The following is a 27,669-nucleotide window of genomic DNA, read 5'->3' on the forward strand; positions in this document are numbered from 1 at the left end:
CAGTTCACGTATGAAGGAATTCAAAAATCATTTGCTGTCCTGTAAGAAGTAACCAGGGAGCAAAAGCCAAGGCAGGGGCTAATGAAAGTGAAGTTGCTCATATGGTCAATGAATAAATATTTTTATCAGTGTTCACTAAGGAAGAGGTTAATGATCAAGGGCCAACTTTATTCACCATAGACATTTACATGCATTAGAAATTTGCTGTAGTGTGTTGGTATGACATACAATGAAATCAACAACATTCAACAATTATAAAGAATATATATATATAAAATACAGTTAATGGCAAAATATTGGTGGGGTGCAGATGGTGGAGGTAATGAGTGAGGTGAAATTTGTGTGGCAGGGTTGGTTAGGGTTAGAGTGGATGTCGTCCGGCTCAGATACTTACACCCCAGGTTGTTAAGAGAAGTGGGGTGCAAAGTGAAAGGGCTCACTATAATCTTCCCTTCTCTTCTACATAAGGAAAATGACAGATGATTGAAAAGTAGCAAATGTTGATATCTTTGTTCAGGAAAGTATATAAGGACATTCCTTGTAAGTACAGACCTGGTAATCTGGGAGAAATTTATCCGGTACATAGATTTAATTAAGGAAAGCTCACAAAAGGCACAATGAGTTTGATTAACTTGATGTAATTTTTTGATGCATTAACAGAGTGCTGAAGGAACACAGCAAATGTTCTCTCTAAGGATTTTTAGAGAATTTTGGCAATGTTCCACATATAAGACTGGTTAATAAAATGTAGACTCATAAAATTGGAGAGTGGTAGTGTCAGTTTGGATAAAATAATGGCCGAAGGATAGACAGACAGCAGTGAGTAATGGTAAGTGGTTGTTCTTTTGGACTGGAGGATAATGGACAGTGGTGTTCGCTGGGTGTCAGTGCCAGCACCACAGTTTGTTTTCTGATACATATTGGATATTGAATGACAAGATATGCTGATGAAACCAAACTTTGGGTATGGTAAACAGTGCAGAGGATCTGAGTTGACTGCAACAGAACATTGGTAGGTGGATAGAGTGAGCAGGCTAGTGAAATCTGAATGGAAGCAGGAAGTGATGCATCTTGACAGAGGCAGTATACTTACCATCACAGTTCTTTAGTGTGCAGAACAATAGGGACAAGGAGGGTGTGGGGTTTCACGGGCATAGGTCTTTCAACATGTTGAGTGAACAGTTAGCAAAACCCAGATCTTGGGCTACATAAATAGGGTGCAAAGTAAGGGAAGATATAAAGTTCAGTTTGGGGTAGAAGATTTTGCATTAATTTTTGGTCAACAAACTTTAGGAAGAATTTACAGGATGTTGAGAGGGTGGTGGAGGAGATTTAACAGAGTGGTTCTGGGAACAAGATACTTCAGCCACAGGATGAAGCTGGAATTGAGGGAGCGTTTAATGGAAGGGTTAGATACACTAAACAGAGAGAAATCTGCCAATGGTTCAAGGACTGGTGTGAGTGAGCATGTGTGAGTGTGTGTGTGTGGGTGTGAGTGCACATGTGTGTGTGTATATATGTGTGTAAGTGTGTGTGTGTGGGTGTGAGTGCACATGTGTGTGTATATATGTGTGTGAGTGTGTGTGTGGGTGTGAGTGCACATGTGTGTGTATATATGTGTGTAAGTGTGTGTGTGTGGGTGTGAGTGCACGTGTGTGTATATATGTGTGTAAGTGTGTGTGTGTGGGTGTGAGTGCACATGTGTGTGTATATATGTGTGTAAGTGTGTGTGTGTGTATGTGAGTGAGTGTCTGTGTTCTTAATGGAACAATGGTAACAACCTGGATCTTTCTCCACTGGATGGTGGAAACAGATACAATTAATAAATCAACGGAGGAAATTGGAATGGCACTTGAGGGAACTAATTTGTCGGGAGATTGTAGGAAAATGGGACTGACTGGACACTTCCACAGAGAGCTGACACAAAGCTGATGGGGTGAATGTCTTCTTTCCATATACCATACTGACTTTATTACCTGTGAAACCTTTAAAAATTCCCCAGCATATCTCCATGGTTACCCTGATTGGCCAGTATTGCCTCTGGGCTCCCGGAAGGTCAGCAAAGGCAGCTCACACCACATGACTTCTTTGCTGTAGGGATGGAAGATGTCATCCTGAAGGTGTGGGATTATCTTCTCTTGGATCACAAGAGTTCATCCCATTGGTTCCTGAAGGACAACTCCTTATGTTTTAACGGATGGTTCCTATAGACGGGATTAGGGGCCCAGTAAGTCTCCAAGATAGATCACTGGGTGATTGGTGCATTTCTCCCTCGATCCCAGTCTCAAATGTTCACCATACTGTTGCTGGGGTGATCAGCCGGGGAAAAACGTCCACACACGCTCCCATCACTGACTCTTTCATCTAGTCTTCATCAGAACCTCTATTACAAGTTGGGCGTTACCCCTGCACCTCCTTTCCCCAAACCCCTGTAAATCCCGGCACCTCCGCCCTAGCGATCCGAGGTGCCCTCCTCCCTCACCCGCGGCCCCCCCCCCACCTTCAACTGTGCCTGGGGTTCTCTGCTCTGAGCGTGTGGGCGGGTTCTCCCGACCGACTCGAGTTTGGGAGGCGCGTTCCGAGCCCAGCTCGGCATAAAGGGCAGGGAGCGGCCGTCCATAGGGAAACCAAATGAAAGGGTGGGATCATCGGGATACCGCGCGCAGGAGTTCAGGAAAACAGACTCAGGAGATAGAACACCTGGATCGCGGGACAATGGCCGGAATAAAGTAACCGGAAGATTCCGGGATACAGAACTCCGAGAAATTCTGGAATACGGGGACAGGGAGACTCGGGAGATTATAGAGACCAGTATACGGACTCTAGGAGTAAGAGACCACGACACAGACTCCGGAACAGAGTGACCGGGTTACAATTTGGTATACGCGGATACTCTGCGCCAGAGAGACCGGGATACAACCCAAGACAGTCCGGGAAAGAGACGGTAGTTCGGAGAGCAAGGCACTGGTTCAATGTGGGTCCTGGCGCTTGTGCTACTGGTCGGAATTCTCCCGGGTGCAGGTAGGGAGAACCCAAAGCGAGTAAGGTCGCCGCAGCGGAGGGACAGCGCGGTGGATGAGACGAGCGAACGTGGGACGCGAGAGGCGCCATGCAAAGGTAGATTGAACAGTGTTGAGAGCTGGAAAAGAGCGAGGGCCGGAGAAAGGGAGAGTGTCAGTAAGTGGAAGAGAGACAGAAAGGAAACATAGAAAGATAGAAGGGATGGAATTCACAGGGAGAGAGGTGTACGGGGGGGGGGGAGAGATTGAGAATGTAATACACATAAACAAACTAGAAAGGAGGAGCTAGAAAACGAAGGGGAAAGGGGGGTGAAAGGGAAAGCAGGTAATTGGAGACCGACAGCGCGAGGGACCGAGAAAGGAGCTGGATAGACGGAACGCTGGAACGGGGAGACAGAGAGAGAGAGAGGCAGCGCATAAACGGAAGAGATTATTCAGATGCTGGAAATCCAGAGAATGTTGGAGGAACTCAGCAGGTCAGTCCCCGTCTTGGCCCGAGAGGCGGACTGCTTATTCTCCTCCGTAGACGCCTCGCCCTCACCTGCTGCGTCCTACCGGCATTTTGGAAGAGAGACTGCGCAGGGAGAAGTTGGTAATGAAAGAGGACCCTGGTGAGACGCACAAACTGACAAACTTAAGGGAGGCACAGAGAGGAAAGACGGTGGGAAACGATTCCCAGAGGCATGGATGTGTAAAACCAGGGTGCTTAGGTTAGAGGGAGGGGTGCGAGTTTTAGAAAGGGTCTGATTTTGCTTACACTAATTGGGTTCGGGAATGTACTGCCCGACAGGTTCGGTGGAGGCATTTAGAAAGCAGCTTCAGGGGGGTTTGAAGCCCCCAATGCACAGAGAGCTGCGGTTCAAGTGCTGGAATATGGGACTTGTATCGGTGGGGACTCCAGCATCACTATAGACCAGGTGGGCTAAAGGTTAGGGTTAGTAAACTGTGGGCATGCCGTGTGGCGCCGAAAGCGTGGCGACAGTCGAGGGCTGCCCAGCGCAGTCCTCGCGGATTTGACGCAAACGGCGCATTTCGCTGTCTGTTTCGATGTACATGTGACAAATAAAACTAAACATTAATCTATGCTGTACGACACTATGATTTCTCGCCGAGTGGCCTTGAAATACCGAGAGAGCATCAGATAAAAATGACAGCGATTGTGAAGAAGAGAAAGAGAGCGGAGAGCGTGAGGCAGAGAATTAGGTTTGAGACTATGCTGGAAAATGGGGGTGCAGAGAGGGAGAAAGGGGACCGAGAGAGAATGTGACGCGGAGAAAAGAAATTGCGAGGGTGACCAGATAAAGGGGACCAAATGTCACGAGACAGAGAAAGGGATTGGGGGAAAGCCGGAGAAAGTGGTCTGAGAGAGTTAAAGCGGGTCCAGAAAGGAGAAGAGGGTCTGGGAGGACGCACGAGTCACAGCCCAAGGTACATCGAAACATGTCAGGAGGGGGAGTAATTTATCAGCCTTGGATCAGGCCCCACCCTTCAATAAGGTGGTGGATGATCTGACTCTAACCTGTCCACTCGGGTGACCTTTCGCCCCTTTGTTTCTACTAATTCTATCTTAAAGGCACTCCTTCAGTATTTCAGAGTTATATGTGACGTTGTTGTCAAAGTACACGTAGCACGATTCATTTTTTGCAGGCATTTACCGTAGATACAAATAGAATCGACTCAAAACTGTACAGAAACAAAAACTGACAAATAACCAAAGTGCAAATAACAATAAATTGAGCAAATACAAAATAAATCAATAAATAAATACATAAATAATATTGAGAACGTAAGTTGAAGAGTCCTGGAAAGTGCGTCCATAGATTGGGGAATCAGTTCAGTGTTGAGGTGAGTGAAATCTTGCACTCTCATTCAGAGCCTGATGCCTGAGGGATAATAACTATTCCTGAATCTGGCAGTGAAGGTCCTGTGAGGCTCCTGTACCTCCTCTCTGATGGCAGCAGTGAGAAGAGATCCTGACCTGAGTGGTGGGGATACCTGATGATGTTGCTGCTTTCCTGCAGAGGTACTTGTAGATGTACTCAATGGCTGGGAGGGTGTACCTGTGTTGGACTGGGCTATATCGACTACTTTTTGCAGGATTTTCCATTCAAGGGCATTGGTGACTGGGCTGAGATGCAACTAGTCAATATACTCTCCACTGTGTATCTATAGAAGTTTGGCCAAAATTTTAGATGATGCCGAATCTTCACAAACTTCTTAAAAAAAAAGTAAAGGTGCTGCCATGTCTTCTTTGTAATGGCACCTATGTGCTGAACCCAGGACAGGTCCTCTGAAATGATTATGCTAAGGAATTTAAAGTTACTGACCCTCTCCACCCCTGATACCCTGATCAGGACTGGCTCATGGACCTCAGGTTTCGTTCTCCTGTAGTCAGCTCCTTGGTCTTGCTAACGTTGAGTGAGAGATTCAGCCAGATTTTCTATTTCCCTCCTACTGTATATGCCAACTCATCTTCAGCTTTGATTTGGCTAACAGCAGTGATGTTCTCAGCAAATGTAAGTATGGCATCAGAGCTGTACTTAGCCTCACAGTCATGAGTACAAAGCAAGTAGAGCGGTCTAAGTACAGAGCCTTGAGGTGTGCCTGTGCTGGTGGAGATTGTAGAGGAGATGTTGTTGCCAGTACAAACTGACTGGGGTCTGCAAGTGAGGTAATTGAGGATCCAGTTGCACAAGGAGTTATTGAGGCCCAAGTTTTTGAAGTTTATTGATTAGTTTTGATGGGATGATAGTGTTTGAATGCAGCACTGTAGTCAATGAAGAGCACCCTGACTTAGACATCTTCATTATCCAGATGTTCGAGGGTTGATTGAAGAGCCAATGAGATGGCATCTGCTGTTGACCTGTTGTGACAGTAGGCAAATTGGAGAGGACCCAAGTTGCTCTTTGAACAGGAGTCGATCTGCTTCATCACCAACCTCTCAAGGCTGTACATCAATGTGGAAGTAAGGGGTACAGGATGATTGTCACTGAGGCAGCTTCTTCTTCGGCACTGGTGGAACTGAAGCATCCTTGAAGCAGATTGGTACCTCAAACTGCTGAAGTGCGAAATTAAAGAAACGCTCCAGCTAGTCGATTAGCACAGGTCTTCAGAACTATGCCAGCTAAGTGTTTTCTGTGGGTTCACCCTCCTGAAGGATGCTGTCACATCAGCATTAGAGACTGAAATCACAGGGTCATTGAGGGCTGTGGGATTTTGTGAAGGTATCGCCATGTTCTTTTGGTCAAAGTGAACATAAAGAGCATTGAGCTTATCTGGGAGCGAAAGCTTGTTGTCACGTATGTATATCACTTGGTTTACTTTGTGGGAGGTAATAGTATTCAAGCTTGCTTTTGAGGAAGATTCACAAGTCTTTGAGAGAAGAACGTTCAGCTCATCTCTTGTGACCACTGAGGTTGAGATTTTCTCACAAGAAAAAAATATCCTTTCAACGCTTACCCTGCCAAGAATGATTGAGATCTTCTACATCTGGATCAAGTCATTTCTCACACTTCTAAACTCTTAATGGATACAAAACTAGCCTACCTGATCATTCTTCATTGAAGGAAACATGCCCATTGCAGGGATTTGTCTGGTAAACCTTCACCAAACTTTTTCCAATGCAGTTACATCCTTTCTTGATTAAGGAGACCAATGACCAATGCAGTGCACGATATTGCAGTGAGGCCTCACCTATGCCCTGCAGAACTGTCACTCAGCCTCTATCCTTATATTGTGGGGTGGAGTGGAGTGTGAAGGTGGTGGGGAGACAGCAGTTTCCATCACATACAACAGGAAGTAATGAAGGAGACTAGTAGGATCTGTGTAGTCTGTTGACTCCTGGAAAAGATGCTTCCAGTGCCAGCAGTGCCCACATTTACTGTGGCAGTCAGGGAGCAGCACAATTCACAGCAGCCCACGAAACCCCAGGCTCTCCACACTAAGACATTTATTCCTGAGAACATGTGTTAAGAAGCATGTTAAGTACTAGTTCAGTGACCCAATGGACATAAATAGGGTTAGAGGTATATGTAGTGAATCAATGTTTAGAGACAAGGGTTGGGGCTGTCTGTAATGAATCGCTGTATAGAGATGTTGACAAGTTGTGACCTGATGTGTAGAAATGGAGGGTGGGATTACGTGTATATAGTGAATCAATATATAGAGCTGGGCCCCTAGGACCTAAATGCCCAAGACCCCTACCCCTCTGTCCTCATTTTGTCCACCTCTTCTTGGTTGTCATTAGGGTGTGGCATGTTTGTTTGGGCCATAGGTGACCTTGACAGAGGTGAAGCACTTCATGAAGCACTATATGCAGTGAATCAATGTATGGAAATAGAAAAGGGTTACAGTACTGTGCAGAAATGTTAGGCACATCAATACATAGCTGAGGTGCCTAAGACTTTTGCACAGTACTGTTTATGTCAACATGGAGCTGAGAGCAAGTTTGTAAATCTGGCAGGAGCAAAAGGTGTTGGAAATGGCGAGGGTGGAGTGCTGCAGGAAGGGTGTGGGACAAGTAGCAGAGAAGGAGTGCCAGGGGTGGGGTTTGGTGCGGGTGCAGGCACACCCAGCCCTGAGACACCAGGCAAGGAAATCTGATTCCATACAATTGGTTTATTGATCATTACACAATGTCTCTCTGGGTGCTTCCTCCCCTTTTCCCAATGATGATTCCCTCTCCCTGCTCCCTTCCCGCTCTCAGTCTACAATAGAGACCCATATCAGAATTAGATTTATCACCACTCACGTATGTCATGAAATTAGTTTTTTTTTTTGCAGCAGTGTAGTGCAATACATAAAATTACTACAGTACTGTGCAAAACTCTTGCATAGTACTGTAAATATATTAATGTATAGACTAAGGGACCATTAATATATATATTAAATTGAAACAGAGAGATGGGTATAGTTATATATATTTAATTGACCTTTAGAGATCAGGGTTGGTTTGTATATAGTAACTGTAGAGAAAAAGCATGAGATGGTTTAAAGTGGATCAAGGTATAGAAATGGGATGGGGTTGTATATCGTAAATTGATGAATGGAGATGTTTTACACCTTGTTGCTTTGCCCACTTCTCTCCTTGCATTGGGTACCGCTCCCACTCTCTTCCTCAGTGCCTCTACCCTCTGCTCTCCCTTGCCTTACCTTCCCCAACCTTGGAGGCATCATTTGTGGCTGAGGCGGACCTCCACTCCAACTTTGTAAAAAAAATCTTGGCCTGCATCATCAAGGAACTCAAAGCGATCTGTTTGGGAAAACCCAGTGCGAGAGACGGGAAGGATACAATCCTCTGGCAAAGTGTGATCATCGGGAAAACTAACCCCAATTGAATGCTATCTCTTGACAAGATGCTTGAAGCACAGTTAGCATCCTGTTTTGCCAGAGAAATGAACAAAAGATGCCATGGCTACATATCTGATCTGGGCACTGGTACCCATTGGTTTCTGTCTTTGTCAAATTAGCGATTCACAAGGATGCCTGCATTGCCCAGGGATAGGGACAGATGACTGTTGCCTGACCATTGTCTAATCACCATCAACGTGCGAACTGGGAAGGAGAACAGCCAGAGATCGTGGTAGATATTGGTACCAACAACATAGGTAGGAAAAGGGATGAGGTCCTGCAAACAGATTACAGGGAGTTAGGAAAGAAGTTGAGAAGCAGGATCTCAAAGGTGGTAATCTCGGGATTACTGCCTGTCCCACGTGACAGTGCGTATAGGAATAGAATGAGGTGGAGGATAAATGTGTGGCTGAGGGATTGGAGCAGGGGACAGGGATTCAGATTTCTGGATCAGTGGGACCTCTTTTGGGGCAAGTGTGACCTGTACAAAAAGGACGGGTTGCACTTGAATCTGAGGGGACCAATATCCTGGTGGGAAGGTTTGCTAAGGCTGTTGGGGAGAGTTTCAACGAGAATTGCTGGAGGGTGGGAACTGAACTGAAGTGACGGAGGAAAGGGAGGTTGACACACAAATAGAGAAAGTTTGGAGACAGTGCGAAAGGGAGGATAGACAGGTGATTTAGAAGGGATGTGCTCAGATCGATGGTTTGAGTTGTGTCTATTTTAATGTGAGGAGTATTATGAATAAAGTGGATAAGCTTAGAGTGTGGATCAGCACTTGGAGCTATGATGTTGTGGCCATTACAGAGACTTGGACGGTGCAGGGGCAGGAATGGCTACTTCAAGTGCCATGCTTTAGATGTTTCAGAAAGGACAGGGAGGGAGGTGAAAGAGGTGGGGGCGCGGCGCTGTTGCTCAAAGATAGTGTCAAGCTGCAAAAAAGGAGGAAGTCACGGAGGGGTTGTCTACGGAGTCTCCGTGGGTGGAAGTTAGGAATAGGAAGGGGTCAATAACTCTGCTGGGTGTTTTTTATGGATCACCCAATAGTAACAGGGACATTGAGGAGCAGATAGGGAGACAGATTCTGGAAAGGAGTAATAATAACAGAGTTGTGTTGGTGGGAGATTTTAATTTCCCAAATATTGATTGGCATCTCCCTTGAGTGAGGGCTTTAGATGGGGTGGAGTTTGTTAGGTGTGTTTAGGAAGGTTTCCTGACACAATATGTAGACAAGCCTACAAGAGGAGAGGCTGTACTTGATCTGGTATTGGGAAATGAACCTGGTCAGGTGTCAGGTTTTTCAGTGGGAGAGCATTTTGGAGATAGTGATCACAATTCTATCTCCTTTACCATAACATTGGAGAGGGATAGGAACAGACAAGTTAGGGAAACGTTTTATTGGAGTAAGGGGAAATAAGAGGCAGGAACTTGGAAGCATGAATTGGAAACAGATGTTCTCAGGGAAACATATGGAAGAAATGTGCAAATGTTCAGGCGATATTTGTACTGGATTCTGAGTAGGTACGTTCCAATGAGACAGGGAAAGGATGGTAGGGTGCGAGATCCATCGTGTACAAAGGCTGTTGTAAATCTAGTCAAGAAGAAAAGAAGAGCTTACGAAAGGTTCAAAAAATTAGGTAATGATGGGAATCTAGAAGATTATAAGGCTAGCAGGAAGGAGCTTAAGAATGAAATTAGGAGAGCCAGAAGGGACCATGAAAAGGCCTTGGCGGACAGGATTAGAGAAAAACGCAAGGCATTCTACAAGTATTCTACAAGTATGTGAAGAGCAAGAGGGTAAGACATGAGAGATAGGACCAATGAAGTGTGACAGTGGAAATGTGTGTATGGAACTGGAGGAAATAGCGGAGGTACTTAATGAATACTTTGCTTCAGTATTCACTACGGAAAAAGATCTTGGCGATTGTAGGGATGACTTGCAGTGGACTGAAAAGCTTGAGCATGTAGATATTAAGGAAGAGGATGTGCTGGGGCTTTTGGAAAGCATCAGGTTGGATAAGTCACTGGGACCAGACGGGATACACCCCAAGCTACTGTGGGAAGTGAGGGAGGAGATTGCTGAGCCTCTGGCAATGATCGTTGCATCATCAATGGGAACGGGAGAGGTTCTGGTGGATTGGAGGGTTGTGGATGTTGTCCCCTTATTCAAGAAAGGGAGTAGAGATAGCCCAGGAAATTATAGACCAGTGAGTCGTACTTCAGTGGTTGGTAAGTTGATGGAGAAGATCCTGAGAGGCAGGATTTATGAACATTTGGAAAGACATAATATGATTAGGAATAGTCAGCATGGCTTTGTCAAAGGCAGTTCGTGTCTTACGAGCCTGATTGAATTTTTTGAGGATGTGACTAAGCACATTGATGAAGATAGAGCAGTAGATGCAGTGTATATGGATTTCAGCAAGGCATTTGATAGGGTGCCCCATGCAAGGCTTATTGAGAAAGTAAGGAGGCATGGGATCCAAGGGGACATTGCTTTGTGGATCCAGAGCTGGCTTGCTCACAGAAGGCAAAGAGTGGATATAGACGAGTCATATTCTGCATGGAGGCCGGTGACCAGTGGTGTGCCTCAGGGATCTGTTCTGGGACCCCTACTCTTTGTGATTTTTATAAATGACCTGGATGAGGAAGTGGAGGGATGGGTTATTAAATTTGCTGATAACACAAAGGTTGGGGGTGTTGTGGATGGTGTGGAGGGCTGTCAGAGGTTACATCGGGACATTGATAGGATGCAAAACTGGGCTGAAAAGTGGCAGATGGAGTGTAAGCCAGATAAGTGTGAGGTGGTTCATTTTGGTAGGTCAAATATGATGACAGAATATAGTATTAATGGTAAGACTCTTGACAGTGTGGCGGATCAGAGGGATCTTGGGGTCCGAGTCTATAGGACACTCAAAGCTGCTACACAGGTTGACTCTGTGGATAAGAGGGCATATGGTGCATTTGCCTTCATCAATCATGGGATTGAGTTTTTAAAAGCTGAGAGGTAACGTTGCAGCTATATAGGACCCTGGTCAGACCCCACTTGGAGTACTGTGCTCAATTCTGGTCGCCTCACTACAGGAAGGATGTGGAAACCATAGAAAGAGTTCAGAGGAGATTTACAAGGATATCGCCTGGATTGGGGAGAATGCCTTATAAGAATAGGTTGACTGAAGAAGGCCTTTTCTCCTTGGAGCGACGGAGGATGAGAGGTGACCTGATAGAGGTGTTCGAGATAATGAGAGGCATTGATCATGTGGATAGTCAGAGGCTATTCCCCAGGGCTGAAATGGCTAGCATGCGAGGGCATAGTTTTAAGGTGCTTGGAAACAGGTACAGAGGAGATGTCAGGGGGAAGTTTTTTTACGCAGAGAGTGGTGAGTGTGTGGAATGGGCTGCTGGCGACAGTGTTAGAGGCGGAAACGATAGGGTCTTTTAAGAGACTCTTGGATGGCTACATGGAGCTTAGAAAAGTAGAGGACTATGGGTAAAGGCTCGGTATCTCTAAGGTAGGGACGTGCTCGGCACAGCTTTGTGGACTGAAGGGCCTGTATTGTGTTGTAGGTTTTCTATGTTTCTTTGTCTGTGTTTCTAATGTGTCTCCATCACAAGTTTGGCAACAGAAGCTTTCAATGTAGATGGTTTAATTGACCTTGCAGCTTAAGCTCTTCTGAGCCGGCTCCTTACAGTCTCATTCACATCAGTAAGAGTGTTCAAAGTCCATCATCAAGGAGACACCTTACTTATCCTTCATGTAGAATCTGGTCTGGTTTGATGAGAGTGACCAAGAGATCAGGGGGCTAACTGCACATGCATCGTGTTCTAAAAGTGACAGCTCCACCATTCCTCAAGGGAAAATTAACGCCTCTTCGGGTATTTGAATGCTGAACCTCACAGAAAATCCAGGATCCTATAAGTGGATGGTGGGTGGAAAACACAGGAATTCCTGCAACCTGCCCCTGGGACATGGCCCCCATGAAGTGCTTCACCTCTGTCAAGGTCGCCTATGGCCCAAGCAACCATGCTGCACTCTACTGACAACCAAGATGAGGTGGACAAAATGAGGAAGGAGGGGTACGGGTCTTGGGCATTTGGGTCCTAGGTGCCTCGGGAGGCACTGAAGTAGCTTAAGAACACATGCATGTCATGGGGTACCTGCAGGTTGCTGGAATCACTGCTCTTTTCCACCCTCCATCCAAGACTCTATCCTTGTCATTTGCAATCTTGACTTCATCACAAGCTTTCCTGTCCAGACTTGCTACCACCCTTGGCCGACAAGAGGGCGAGGGGCCATATGCCAACTGAAAAACTCCGCTGGGGTTAAGAACTGAAATTTTAAAAGTTAGAGTGGAACCTCCATCAAAGCATCATACATCTCCCACATCTGGCAAGACAAGTCAGCACTTCTCAGGGATGCTATTATTGTGAGCCTCTTCAAGGAGTAATAAAAATCTGACTACAGACTTCTCACAGAGAATCATTTTCAGGGTCCTTCTCAATCATCTCCTCCTAGAGGCTAGAGAACTGCTGCCGAAATTCTAGTGCGGATTAACCCAGGAGCAGCACCAAACCCTAGACACGGCCTTTGACTTCCCGAAAACTTTTGACACCCATCAGTTGGGAGAGGTTGTATAATATACTCCTTAAATCTGGCAGTTCACAGAAATGCTATGTCTCTTCTGTGATCCTGTGTGAACTGTGGTTGTATACAGTGTGTGTAATGTATAAAGGTGTATAGCTGTAGTGCTGGGTGTGTATGAAGTGAGTCAAGGTGTGGTGATGTAAAGTAGGGGTATACATTAATAAATTAATGTAAAGAAGTGTAGAGTGGGGCTGTACAGTATATACTAATCAATAAGCAGAGATGTTGTGATCTTAATTGCTGATGCCTGGGGGACATTGAGCTACTGCTGATTGCTTTTGGGATTGACACCCTGACCCGTGGTCCATCTGTAGGTGATCCTGGACAGGCATCTTTGCCTGGTGCTGACCCCAGTGAGATGGAACTGCGAAGTCCTGATGGTCTGAGGGTGACTGCAATGGAGGCGGCTGCTGCGGAGGTTCACTCCATGCCGCGAACTAAGCGTTGTACCTGCTTCTCATTCAAGGACAAGGAGTGCGTGTACTACTGTCACCTGGATGTGATCTGGATTAACACTCCAGAGTAAGTACTCCAGAGCAGACCTTATTTACACGAAGGCTAACCACAGGTTCTTAAAGTTAAACTGTTCCCCTTTCTCAAGGGAAGACACTAAAAGGTTGGCACTGAAAATGGAAGCTCCATGCATAGGGAACATTTAAACCCTTCCACTTCCTGGAGTCTTGTGTGACCCATTTGTTCATGAAATTCTATTTCGCTAAGTTTTTGGATTTTTTTTTTGCATATTTCAGGCACCAGTTCAATATTCAATATGTTAAGCATCATTATGAAACTGTATTGAAGACATACTTTAATATATTTAAGTGCAATTTAAATGAAAACACTTTTTTAAAGATAAAGATTGGGTTAATTTGTCACTTGTACAGTATATCAAAACACACAGTGAAATGCACTGTTTGCGTCAGTGACCAACACAGTCCAAAGGCACACTGCAAGTGCTGCATGCTTCTGGCTTGAACATAGCATGCCCACAACTTACTAACCTAACCCGTATGTCTTTGGAATGTAAGAGGAAACCAGAGCACCTGGAAGAAATCCATGTTCAATTGTTCCATTTAATATCAGAGAATGTATACAATACACAACCTGAAATTCTTACTCTGTACAGACAAACAGAAGGAACCTTCCCCCCCCCCCACAAAGAATGAATGACAGAAAACATACAAGAACCCCAAAGTCCCTTGCCCCCTCCCACACGCAAGCAGCAGCAAGCAGCATCAGCCCTCCCCTTCCCCCAAATTATTCCTGAGTGGTCATGGCGAAATTGTCTAAACTCCTTACAGACAATGGCAGGAGTTGAACCCTAATCATTAGCACTGTAATTAGCTGCTATGCTACCGCTAGTACTGAGCTTGTCACAACATTGGCCGATTTAATCAGTCTGATGCACTACTCTGTTTCTAAATCACCGGTTATGCTTATAAAAACTATGCAGAAGGATCTTTTCTCTTTCAGAATGCTCAACAATAAATTTATTCTATTTATCAATAATGTTATTTTTATTTTAGAGTCCTTTAATGTAGCCGTTTAGTATTGTTGCCTGAAAAAGGAGAGCAACTTAACTTTAAGTACCTGTTTGAAGACCCACAAACATATTAAGCTGGTAGTAAGTCTCGAGGGCTCTCTCCTCGTATGGCCATTTTGTATCCAGTGTGTTGTAGGAGATGGTGAAATGACCAGCATTTAATTTGTATCACAAAATGCTGGAAGAACTTAGCAAATCAGGCAGCATCTATAGAGCTGAATAAATAATCAATGTTTTGGGCTGAGACTCTTCATTAGGACTGGAAAGGAAGGGGGGAAAGAAGCCAGAATAAGAAGGTCGGGGGGGGGGGTATGAAGGAGTACAAGATGGCAGGTCTTAGGTGAAACTAGGCAAGGGAATGAAGTGAGGAGATGGGAAGACATTGATGGAAGAGATAAAGGGCTAAAGAAGATATTGGATAGGAGAGGAGAGTGGACCATGGGACAAAGGGCTTCTTCTTCAGCCTTTTATCTCTTTATTCTAGCTTCTGTTCCCTTTCTTTCCACTGCTGATTAAAAGTCAACTGTTTATTTGTTTGTTTGCCTCCATAGATGCTGCCCGACTTGCTGAGTTCCTCCAGCATTTTGTGTGTTGCTCAAATATAGCATCTGTAGAATCTGTTGTATTTATGAAATAACTAGTGTAACTGATATCCTTAAAGAACAAATTCTTATTTCCCCACCCTCTAAAAAGTACTGCCCCATTTTCAACCTCTCCTTTCTCTCAGATCCTTGAACATGTACCCACTGATTTTGTGATCTGTCTGTATTCCCTGAATCCCTCTAATCTGGCTTTATCCTCTGTGTGGTGCTGAATTAGCCCTGATCAAACTCATCTTGCATTACGGTACTCATGGTAATCCCTCTTTCTTACTGCTCTCCATTTTTAACGTGGTTGCACCATCCTTCTCCAAAGCCTCACACAGCTGAGTGAGATTACACCCATCAGGTCATCCCTACTAATCAGATCCTCTCCAGGAGATCAACTTCAGAAGGAGCTTCTCCTGCCCCAGGATTTCTAGATTTTCCAAGGGTTAGTATGGCTTGTCCTCATGACAACACACAAATATCCAGATCGTCAGCCATAGGCTGAAGACACCGAGCACAACCTCACTACCATTTCCTGACAATTCTGCTTTATTACACTGTCTGTCTGGACAACTAAAGACTATTTGTTGGTGTCTGATTCTGTCCCTTTCCCTGGCCACTAGGCTTTGCTTATAAAGTTCAATGTTCAAAATAAATTTATTATTGAAGTATGTATATGTCACCATATACCACCCTGAGATTCATTTTCCAGTAGGGATTCACAGTAGAAAAAAGAAATACAACAGAATCGAAAAACTACACACAAAGACTGACAAACAACCAACGTGCAAAAGAAGTCAAGCTGTGTAAACACAAAAAAAACAAACAAACAAGTAAATAAATACCACCAAGAACATGACATGTAAGAACTCAATACAAAGCTCACTTCTTTCTCTGTGCACCTGGTGAAACCCACACTCTTGCATTTTCTATGTCTTGGTTGGACAGCTCTAATGACATCCTGCCCAATCTTCTATTTTCCACCCTCTTGAAACATCAGCCTCCCAAAATCTCTGTTGCACTGCTCTATCTGTTTAGGGCTTGCTGCTCTACCAACTCGTAAATTCTTTTAAGCCCTCGTTTAGTTTACAGATCCTTCCATAGCCTTGCTTTGTCCTAACTCTGTGTCCTTTTGCAGGACAGTAATCTTAAGGATAACCACATTCCTCCAATTCTGATCCCCTGAGATCTACTAATTTTAATCAGTCTGCCGTTGGCCATGTAACCATCATGTGCAAAGGCCCAGAATCTGGAAGTTCTATCTAATTTTCTCTGCCACTCCCCCCTCTATTATTATTTCAGTTATTGCACTGCACTCCACACCACTTTTTATAATGTTTACATGGTAAATATATGCTGGAATTTATGTGTTTGTGCACATTTTATTTGATATGTAATTTTATTTTTATATGTAATTTTAATTTAATTTTTATAATTGTTGAATGACATTTTTTGTTGCCAACACACCACAGCAAATTCCTAATACATGTATATGACAAACAGAGCTGATCCTTTCTCCTTGATCCTTGATCAAAAAGTGATCCCTTAAAATCTATCTCTCTCATTCCAGCTCCAGCACCACCTCACTGGTTTGCTCTTGACATTTGTTTGATAAGTACTTTGGAGAGCATGACGGTGCTTTTGCTGCACTGTAACAAGAAAAAAAGATTTTTGGGTTTTCTGTAAACAACTGATACCTGATGGTGGGGAAGTGGGAAACTGAGGAATGTGAAAGAGGGGAAAGGAGAGTGAAAAAGAGAGGAGTAGAAAAGGGAGATGAGGGAAAGAATGGAGGAGGAGTGGACAGGGAATGTAGTCAATTGAGAAGAGGGGAAAGGGAGACGAGGAAAGGAACTGGGGAGGACAGGAGGAATGTGGGGAAGATGTGAGGGCAAGATGAATGGATAGAAAAGTGACTGAAGTGGAGTTGTGAAGAGCTTGGACAGAAGAAGTAAGGCGGAGCTGGAAGGCGGTAATAGAGTGGAGCAAGAATGGTGGAGAGAGAGGGTGAGAAGAGGAGGAGTGAGGGGAGAAGGGAAACTGGGATGGTAGAGAGGAAAAGGGAATGAAAATTCATTGTTTAATTGTGGGTCAGAGAAGCATTTAAATGTTTCCCTCAGTGATCTGACCACATCTTCCAACAAGCAATCTTTAGGATGGTACCTGATTGGGTGAACTTTTGTTTCCATGTTTTTTATATTCTTCAGAGTTAACACTGTTTTCTTCATTCCAGGAGGATTGTGCCTTATGGACTGTCTAATGTGCGAAGGCATAGGCGTTCAAACAAAAAGGAGATGGGTTGGCTCGTGAAATCTCGGAGACCTCGGTGTATCTGTAGAGAGGATGATGATAGACTGTGTGGCCTGTTCTGCAGGCCAAGGCAAAGGGATATGAAGTAGTCACCAAATGAGGTATAATTGTGAGATCAGAGAGAAGAAATAAGATAGCCAAATATGTTGCTTGGCTGATGAAAACTTGCTCAATTGCTGAACTGCTTTGTTACGGATCAATTCCTGATATTTCTGAGCAGTGAGTCAGTCCTAGGCTGATCAAAGTTAACTTGTGTAACTAGGAGAAAAATGGGGAATAACAACCCTCTGTGAATTCAGAATCTAGCTTTATTATCCAGGTAATCCTCTCCTCCATGATGCATCACAGAGCTGACGATCAGACTCCAATTCAACAACCCTGAACAAAATTCTGTCTGTCTGCCGACTTTCCCTGCAATCATGGTTCTAGGGGCTCAGTGGTCTCAGTCGACTCCCACATACTGCAGACCGAGCACATCACCTGTCCTGTCATTCCTATTAAATTTTGTCTTACACATAAAATTTAGAGCAACACACACAAAATGCTGGAGGAACTCAGCAGGACAGGCAGCATCTAAGAGGGAAATAAACAGTCGATGTTTCGGCCCAAAATGTCAACTGTTTATTTCTCTCCATAGGTGCTGCCTGACCTGCTGACAACGTTCCCTCATTTTTTTTTTACAGCTGTGCAGACCAACCATTGCTCTGAGCAGGAAATTTTTTTTTTACACAGTCTGAAAACTGCGGGACACCTTAAATGTTCTTTCTTGTAATATGCATTCTGTGAATATTTAGAATGAAAATTGCAAAATCACATACCTTTGATTTTGTTCATTTATTAAAGGGTACATTGAAATACAGTATAGCATTCATCGGGCTGGCGGTTTATTAACATTGAGCTACCCACTTCCATTCTGTGTTTTTTATTGCAATTTGTAACAGTGTTGTAACTGACAATGTAAATAAGTTGAAGCTCTAAAATGTTTCAAAGTTAAGGGTTGGTACAGTTTTTTTTTAGAAAATTATGGATTACAATATATTCATTAACACAAGAGGGCATTTCACAATTATAGTAACGTAGATTTCAAAATTTAATTAGCATAATTTCAAAATTATATTAACACTATATAAAAGAAAATTCCAGCTGTGTGGTAGCAAAGGCTATGTGCACGGAAGCACTTCAGTTACTATGCGGCCGCGCACCCACCTGGCTTAGAAGGAGCAGTGCCTGCTGAGTTCCTCCACCACTTGTGTGTGTTGCTCTGAGTTTCCAGCATCTGCAGAATCGCTTGTGCTTAAATCTTGTTTTAAATATTCAGTAAGCTGAGATACTACTCAAATGTTCTTTAGTTTATTTCAACTGGTTTAATATCCCCAACTGTGGAAACTTCACTTTGCACAGCATGTTTTAAGTTATTAATATGCATATAAAATAAGCAGAATACTGCTGTCTGCCATTCTGTAGTTTGTAAGACCATTCAATACAATGATCTGATTTCTGTCTATAAGTCAGTTTCCCACCCATGACTACATTTAATTCCATGGACCTTGAGTTTGTTCATCAGTCTTTTCTGTGGATTGTTTCTTATCAAATACATTCTGAAAATTCACACATATTATGAACTTTTATCAAATTCCTTTATCAGTCCATTTTCATCCAGACCAAATCCAATTTCCCTTGGATATATCTGTCAATAGGTTCAATAGAAATGTATACAGTATACATCTTGAAATTCTTCTTCTTTGCAAACATTCACGAAAACAGAGGAGTGCCCCAAAGAATGAATGACAGTTAAATGTTAGAACTCCAAAGCCCCCCCAACTCCCCCCCACGCATAAGCAGCAGCAAAGCAATGACCCCCTCCCCCACCTGCAAAATGCATCGGCGCCCCCCACCGAGCACTCAAACATGAAGCAAAGCATCAATAAAGACACAGACTTGCAGTACCCCAAAGACTACTCGTTCACCCAGTATTCGACATACCACAGGCTCTCTCTCTCTCCCTAATAAGGGAAATAGAGGCATTCCTGTTTCACAGTGAGAGGGGAGACATAACAAAACAACTCTCTAATTTATGGTGTTAAAAGTCTGTTGCATCGCTTTTTCCGAGCTCTGTGCCCAAAGAACTCGTGTCTCTGGGCATATAGAGAGCAGCCAGCTCACTGCTTTCAATCTTCTGTGTACTCCCACGACACATCAGTCTGTGGCGGCAACACCAGCCTTGGATTAACCCGTCTCCAGACCCACGAAAATCCGGCACCCTGAAGGCACGCGTCCTTTGTTAACATTGCTTTGTTAAATTTCTCCAAGTGACTATTTACTTAACCCCTGAATCTTGTTTCTAAAACCTACACCATAACTGAAATTAAGGTGATTGGCCTGACATTTTGTCACATTCTTTTTGAACAAGGGTGATACATTTGCCTTTTTCCAGTCCTCTGGCACTTTGTATCTAAGTAAGATGGGAAGGTTACAGCAAATCCTTCTGCACTCTCCAGCTTCACTCCAGTTACCATCCAGTTCTGGTAACTTATTCAGTTTAAGCAAAGCTGGTCTTTGTAGTGCTTTCTCTGCTTCAGTTTTCACCCCACCCATTATTTCTTCTATTTCTCCTTCCACTGAATTTTGGAATCATTCTCTTTCTTCATAAACACCAATACCAGATACTTACTTAGTATTTTAACCATGCTCCTTCCTCTGTGCAAAAATCACCTTCTTCATCCTCAATTAGCCCCATAACTCCTGTCACTAATATTTGTATATTTATGAAAGACTCCTGAAATCCCTTTCATAACAATTACCACTCTTTTCACACTCTGTCTTTTTAAATGCAGTATTTTGAGTTAACTTTTCTTCTCAGCTATTGTTATTTAGCCTGATTTTGTTCACCTTACGCATCAGCTTACTTCCTTTCATCGCATTCGCCATCTTCTTTTGTCATGAAGAAAGCTTTGTCGTTTGTTTCCTACCTTTCCCCCTTGTGAAAATGGACTGAGCTTGTACCTGGAACATTCATCCAATTAAAGATAGTTGTTCTATTGTTGTTAACAATGAGCAGATATTGATAATTGTTCTATTTTGGATTTACCTGCTGTTGTGGGAGTTCAGTTAGATTCCATACCCACAGTCATCAGAAAGGATTCAAGTTCCTTTGTTCACCAGTAAATGAAACTACCCAGAAAATGAGCCCGGGATGACATAAATTATAACTCATACAGTGATTATAAAGTCCTAAGCCTAGTTACACATATCCTGCATCATTCAGTGATTAGAAAATAAGGCTTTTGAATTGATGACAGAAAACAAAGAAATGACAAATCATCTTTTTGCATTAGTCTTCACTATGAAGGACATTGGAAATATCACGAAGGTAACAGATGGGTAATTCCAAATAACTGGGAGGAACCTGTAAAGATCCTAATAAGTGATGAAGTATTAAAGAAACTCACTGGGATAAATAGTCATAGTCATAGTCATACTTTATTAATCCCGGGGGAAATTGGTTTTCATTACAGTTGCACCATAAATAATAAATAGTAATAGAACCATAAATAGTTAAATAGTAATATGTAAAGTTATGCCAGTAAATTATGAAAAAAGTCCAGGACCAGCCTATTGGCTCAGGGTGTCTGACCCTCCAAGGGAGGAGTTGTAAAGTTTGATGGCCACAGGCAGGAATGACTTCCTATGGTGCTCTGTGCTGCATCTCGGTGGAATGAGTCTCTGACTGAATGTACTCCTGTGCCCACCCAGTACATTATGTAGTGGATGGGAGACATTGACCGAGATGGCATGCAACTTAGACAGCATCCTCTTTTCAGACACCACCGTCAGAGAGTCCAGTTTCATCCCCACAACATCACTGGCCTTACGAATGAGTTTGTTGATTCTGTTGATGTCTGCTACCCTCAGCCTGCTGCCCCAGCACACAACAGCAAACATGATAGCACTGGCCACCACAGACTCGCAGAACATCCTCAGCATCATCCGGCAGATGTAAAAGGACATCAGTCTCCTCAGGAAATAGAGACGGCTCTGTCCGTTCTTGTAGACAGCCTCAGTGTTCTTTGACCAGTCCAGTTTATTGTCAATTCATATTCCCAGGTATTTGTAATCCTCCACCATGTCCACACTGACCCCCTGGATGAAAACAGGGGTCACTGGTACCTTAGCTCTCCTCAGGTCTACCACCAGCTCCTTAGTCTTTTTCACATTAAGCTGCAGATAATTCTGCTCACACCATGTGACAAAGTTTCCTACCGTAGCCCTGTACTCAGCCTCATCTCCCTTGCTGATGCATCCAACTATGGCAGAGTCATCAGAAAACTTCTGAAGATGACAAGACTCTGTGCAGTAGTTGAAGTCCGATGTGTAAATGGTGAAGAGAAAGGGAGACAAGACAGTCCCCTGTGGAGCCCCAGTGCTGCTGATCACTCTGTCGGACACACAGTGTTGCAAGCACACGTACTGTGGTCTGCCAGTCAGGTAATCAAGAATCCATGACACCAGGGAAGCATCCACCTGCTTCGCTGTCAGGATATATGGACATATCACTGGGACCTGATGTCGTGAACCTAAGGGTTTTAAAGGAAATGGTTACAAAGTTAATAGACCCTTAGGTTGAAATTTTTCAAAACTTGCTAAGTTCCCAGAGGGTACCAGAAGTTTGGAAAACAGACAATGTGACTCCTTTGTTCAGAAAAGAAGGAAGACAGAAGGTGTTGAACCACAGGCCAGTTAGTTTAACATCTATTATTGGCATGATGTTAGGAAAATGAATCATTTAGCAAAGCTGAATATAATCAAATCCATCAAAATGATTTTATGTAATGTAAGTCATATTTGACAAATCTGCTTGAATTCATTGAGGATGGATAGAGGGCTGCCTGTAGATGTTATGTATTTAGATTTCCAAAAGGCTTTTAAAAAGATGCTACATTCAAAGCTGGTGCATAAATTAAGAGCCCAAGGTATTAGAAGAAGTGTTATCATGGATTAAAAGCTAGCTGTCATGGAGAGAACAGGGAGATGGGAAACAATATTTTAGGCTGGAGGGAAGTAACTAGTGGAGTATCCCAGGGTCTTTGGCCCTCATTTGTCTCATGAGGAATGGTTGAGCGAACAAGGGCTTTTCTCTTCTGAGTGAAGGAGGATAAGTGACAACTTTATACAAGTGAACAAAATTTTAAGAGGCATAGACAGAGTGGACAGCCAGTGCCTTTTTCCTATGGTGGTTATGGCCAACACCAGATGACATCCAGTTAAGGTGAATGGAGCAACGTTTAAGTAAGAAGTCAGAGGTAGTTTTTATCTACACAGAAAGTGGTTGGTGCCTGGAATGCACTGATAGGAGTGATGGTAGAGGTTAATAAAAGACACTCTTGGATAGGCACATGGATGTAAGAAAAATGGAGGGTTATGTGCTGTATTGGAAGGAAGAATTAGATTGATTATGAAGTAGGTTTACATAGGTTGGCACAACATTGTGGGCCAATGCCATGTACTTTACTGTACTATTCTATGCTGTTTGTTTACTATTTATATTAATGACCTGGAAGGGGAGGCACAAAATGTAAGCTTTTCTAGTTTGCCCATGATTCAAAAATAGGCGGAAAGGCACATTGTGGTGGGAACAGTGTGATTCTGCAAAGGGATATAAATAGATTGAGTGACAGGCAAATCCCGGCAAATGAGGTTTGATATGCGGAGGGGAATATGAGGTCATGCACTTCAGCAAAAGGAATCGGAAGCACTGTTGCGTGGGTGTGCAGCCATAACCTTTGTTGCCACGCATCTGGAATTTTCTTTTGTACAATGCTAATATAATTTTGAAATCCATGTTAATATAATTATAAAATATCCTGTACTTAGTTATGTTAATGAATATAATCCATAAATTTTTAAAATAATAAACATACTGCAACCTTTACTTTGAAACAACTTAGGGCTTCAGCGTAGTTACATTTACTTCCGGTTTAAGATGGCACTGGTGATGCCCAGTGATTATTTATTGGTGACAAAAAACCAAAACAAAGAAACGTACAAAATACCTTATTAATAATGATCAAATTAACAATGGAGGGGTGAACGATGGCAGAGGCGCAGGGAAGGCATGGTCGAAGCAAGTGAAGGCAGGCTCAAGGCAGAGTCATGATGCCCATGAGAATGAGGGAAGTCCTGATGTATGACCTACAGTATTTAAGCGCCGGGCTGAATTGGAAAGATCAGGTACATGGTGGTGGGGTCTGGGCTCCAGAGCTGTTCAAGAGCGAGGAATGATCCAATGTTTGGATGACTTAAGCACTGGGCCAGGTTGAAAAGGTCAGGGTGCTGGGACTGGAGGCGAAGTGAGAGGCAGTTCTCCCTAGTTGAGCTCGATTCTGCTTGCTTCTCTGCAACATTTACTCAGTTCTGCGCTGAACTGAGGCTATGGTCTGCTTCGGCTGCAGTGATGCCTGGCTTCGTGTCTGTCGTAAAACCTCACTTCTAAGGCTATGTGCTTACTTTTATTGTTTGCAAAATTTGTTTTTTTTCTCTCTCTCTCTCTCTCTACATTGCGTGTTTGACAGTTTTTTTAGTACATTCTTTTGAGGTTTCATTGTTTAGTGGCTGCCTGTAAGGAGGCAAATCTCAAGGTTGTATAATGTATACATACCTTGATAATAAATGTACTTTGACATTTGAATTTTTCAGTGTTTCAAGTTACAACACTTACAAATTGTAACAACAAACACAGAATGGAAACTGATAGGGTTTGAAGATGCTGTTTATTACAATGACAAAGTAAGTCCTGACATCGATACTGTGCCTATTGTCTGATTCATTCAATGTGTGTGTAATCACTTGGATAATAGATTTCCTGATGATAAGTTAAACTTTTGAACTTGTTGCTGTTGCAAACACAACCAATTTTGAATTTGGAAAAGAGAATGTTGTATGACTGACAAAAAAAACTCAGTGTTGCCTCAAAAATATCACAGCAATACTATGATTACTGTGTTGACATAGTTGGAACATTTTAAGCTTCTAGGGCTGACGCAAACGTGGATTCAGTCTTATGAATTCAATGAAATGTAAATCCAGAAACAGACTAGAAGTGGTACACTTGGATGATCTAATGAGGATTAAGATCTTTCGCCCGGAAGCAAAATTAATCCAGACAGTGTTTATAGACAATGAATTTGTAATAAAAACAGATGAGAAAACATTTGCTGTACTGTATTTCATTATACCTTTCGATTAATAAATAAAATCAAAAGTATGTGATTTTTCAATTTTCATTCTAAATATTCATAGCATGCATATTACAAAAAAAACCATTTAAAGTGCCACAGTTTTCAGGCCACGTAAAAATTTCCTACTTAGAGCCTTGGTTGATCCACGCAGCAGTAAAGAAAAACTTGAGTGAACGTTGATCAGAAGGTAAGTGTAGAATGCAGCGAGATTGCAGAGGAGTGAAGTTCAGTAGGATCTAGGTGTTTCAGTGCACGAATCACAAAAAAGTTAATCAGAAGGTCCAACAAGTAATTGAGAAGACAAGTGGCATGTTGGCTTTGATAGAAAAGGGGTTGGAGTTTTAGAATTGGCAGGTTTCGTTGGTTTTACTAAGTGCTGGTGAGGATGGACCTGGAAAACTGCATAGTTTTGATCCCCTTATCTAAAAATGGATATAGTAGCATTGAAGGCAGTGTAAAAGAGAATATCATGCCAATTTCTGGGATGAGAGTAATGTCTTACCAAGAGTGGATAGATAGTTTAGTCTGTATTCCTTGAAGTTTAAAAGAATGAAGGATAATCCTATTCAAACATGTAAGATCCTAAGGGGGCTTGACAAGGCATTCACTAGTGGGAGAGTCACAAACAAGGGGACAGAGTTACAAAATAAGGGGCAAGTCATTAAAATGGAGGTGAGCAAGAATTTCTTAGATGGTAGTGAATTTCATGAATTCGCTATTGCTGAGGGTGGTGAAATTAGATTATTAGATACATTTAAGGTGGATTATTAGATATATTTAAGATAAATGAGGGTTATGGAGAACTGGCACAGAAGAGCAACCATGTTCAGTTGGAAATGTTTGAGGGGCCTGGTGATCTACTCCTTATATTTTCTTCTGTTCAACCCACCTGGTGTTAATAGCCCCATTTCCTCTGGTGCCCATCTGTTTTCACACACCTATTGTCCATCCCTGAAATCTTGCAGGGGTTAATTACATTAGAAACAAGCATGTTATTGTCATGATCTGGTCCATGAAGTCTGTATTCTGGTTCACGGTCCGGTCCATCAACCCTTCCTCCAGGTTTTCCTGTCTACCCTGTTTCTGTTCCTGTTGAGCTCTAATTCAGCTGATGCTCGTTGGGGTTGGCTGCATAAATACCTTCAGAGATCAGGCTGTGGCTGCTGGATTGTTCTTGTCCTTACTCCTTGTATCCCTTCCTCTGCCTTCTGTTTCCTCACCTGAAGCCCTGCCTTGTCTTGCAGGTAACTCTCGCCTCACCTGAAGTTCTCGTCTCACCTTGCATTGCCTGAAGCCTTGCCTTGTCTTGCTGGTAACCCTCGCCTCGTCTTGGAGCCACCCTGTACCTAGCTCCTTTCCTGTCCCTTGCCTCCGCCCAGGTAAACCAGGCCATCTTGCCATTACCTGCGGTTGGTTCTGTACCTTCCTGTCCCATGCCTCCGTCAGATGGTGATCCGCGCCCTGCCCAGGTGAACCGTACCCTGCCCAGGAGGAGCCTGCCTAGCCTCAAGCCTGAAGACTCCAGCCTCCTGCCTCGCCTCAGGCCTGAAGACTCCAGACTCCTGCCTCCTACCAAGCCTTGCCTCTAGCCTCAAGCCTGAAGACTCCAGCCTCATCCTGCCTGCCTGCCAAGCCTCGTCCTTGCCTAGTTCTGGGGTCTGAGCCAGAGGCAAGACCCAGGTACTGGGTCCTTGTCCAGTCTCTGGCTCGGAGTCCAAGCCCGGGCTCCTAGCTCTCTGGTCCAGTCCTGTTCCGGGTTCCTGGTTTTCGTGTCCATGCCCTTGCTCTCACCCTGTATCCTAGTCCTTCAGTGTCTGTGTCTTGCACTTGGGTCCGTTCCCAGCCACCGTCCCTATGACAGATATTTGCTTTTATTTGTTTTAAACACACCCTGCTATTCCATAACCTGACTATCTGGATATAACAGGTCAATTAGGTCTTTCCTATGCATCAGCCTCCATATTGTGCTGCTTGACCTTCTTGCTATGTCTTTGTTATGACCCATGCCCCTAATTATCATGGACATTACCTTAAATTATGCTGTAATCAAAGAAATGCGTCCTTCAGGAGAAAGGTGATTATTTACACTGCCAAGTTTGCTAACTTAATTAATAAACTAAGCCTGACCTGTTTCATTGCTGTTGTTTCTTTTTGCATCGGGTGGAATTTTTTGTAATTTCTGTAGCATTTGACTGTTTTTTATGAGGCCAAGTTGCTAGCTCGACGCTCAACCCAGCACGACTGGGAAGTGTGCAAGGAGCCGGCCAGATTCAAACTCAGGATTACTTGCCTCGAAATCTGGTGCTGACGCCACTACACCAGCACTCTCCAGCACACTTGGGGTAACGTACAGTAGTCAAATATCAGCCTGGACATCTTTGGAACGTGAGAGGAAGCTCATGTACCCAAAGGAAACCACTGTGGTTTCAAGGGGAACATGCAGTCTCCACAAAGAAAGCACGGGCGGCTAGGACTTCATCTAGGTCACTGAGGCAGAGACTAACCGCATCACAGTCCCTTCCGAAACTTGACACTTCTTCAAAGCATGCGGAGTTCTAGCCCCACTACCCTTTCAAGAAGTGACTTCAAAATTATGTCTTTAATTTCTCTTAACAATTCCTCTCCTATGATTCTAATGTGATCTCATAGTATTCCAACTCCTGGTCTGAAACCTTCAACCTTTACCCAAAACTTCTCTAAGCACCTTAGGGTGCTGTTAAAACAGAGAGTGTTGGATACATCCACCACATTGGGGTTAATGTTTTGGGCTGATTGAGAAATTGAACTTGTTTTAAGCTGCACAGTAAGAGAGAGGATGTAAAAGGAACAAAGGGTGATGATCAGGAGAGACTGAATGACATTTGGTGCTTGTGGGGTCTGCTGAGAGAAAATGGTCACAGAGTTATAGAGAAATACTTCCTGGAAACAGGCCTTTTGGCCGAACTTGTTCATGCTGAGCATAACATCCCCCCACTAGTCATAG

General features: G+C 43.5%; 1 protein-coding gene across 2 annotated transcripts; it reads left to right on the forward strand.

The window, feature by feature from the left end:
• Positions 1 to 2,831: 2,831 nt before the first annotated feature.
• edn3b (endothelin 3b) lies at positions 2,832 to 26,801 on the forward strand. Of its 2 annotated transcripts, XM_072239362.1 has the most exons (4): positions 2,832 to 3,117; positions 13,326 to 13,533; positions 17,375 to 17,552; positions 25,931 to 26,801. In XM_072239362.1, the coding sequence occupies exons 1-3, from the start codon at positions 2,973 to 2,975 to the stop codon at positions 17,538 to 17,540; spliced, it is 519 nt and encodes a 172-aa protein (XP_072095463.1). In that variant the 5' UTR covers positions 2,832 to 2,972; the 3' UTR covers positions 17,541 to 17,552; positions 25,931 to 26,801. The 2 variants fall into 2 exon arrangements, with proteins under 2 accessions (XP_072095463.1, XP_072095453.1); XM_072239352.1 differs by lacking the exon at positions 25,931 to 26,801 and having other exon boundaries at positions 17,375 to 24,664.
• Positions 26,802 to 27,669: the final 868 nt, after the last annotated feature.

Source organism: Mobula birostris, chromosome 2 (assembly GCF_030028105.1).
Source record: "Mobula birostris isolate sMobBir1 chromosome 2, sMobBir1.hap1, whole genome shotgun sequence".
Taxonomy (NCBI): domain Eukaryota; kingdom Metazoa; phylum Chordata; class Chondrichthyes; order Myliobatiformes; family Myliobatidae; genus Mobula; species Mobula birostris.

What these genes read in the sequence shown, in the direction of transcription:
- edn3b (XM_072239362.1), top strand. Translation starts at nt 2,973, where the DNA reads ATGTGGGTCCTGGCGCTTGTGCTACTGGTCGGAATTCTCCCGGGTGCA. An exon ending in GCGAGAGGCGCCATGCAAAG is followed by an intron (nt 3,118 to 13,325) that starts GTAGATTGAACA and finishes GTCCATCTGTAG; the next exon opens with GTGATCCTGGACAGGCATCT. An exon ending in ATCTGGATTAACACTCCAGA is followed by an intron (nt 13,534 to 17,374) that starts GTAAGTACTCCA and finishes TCTTCATTCCAG; the next exon opens with GAGGATTGTGCCTTATGGAC.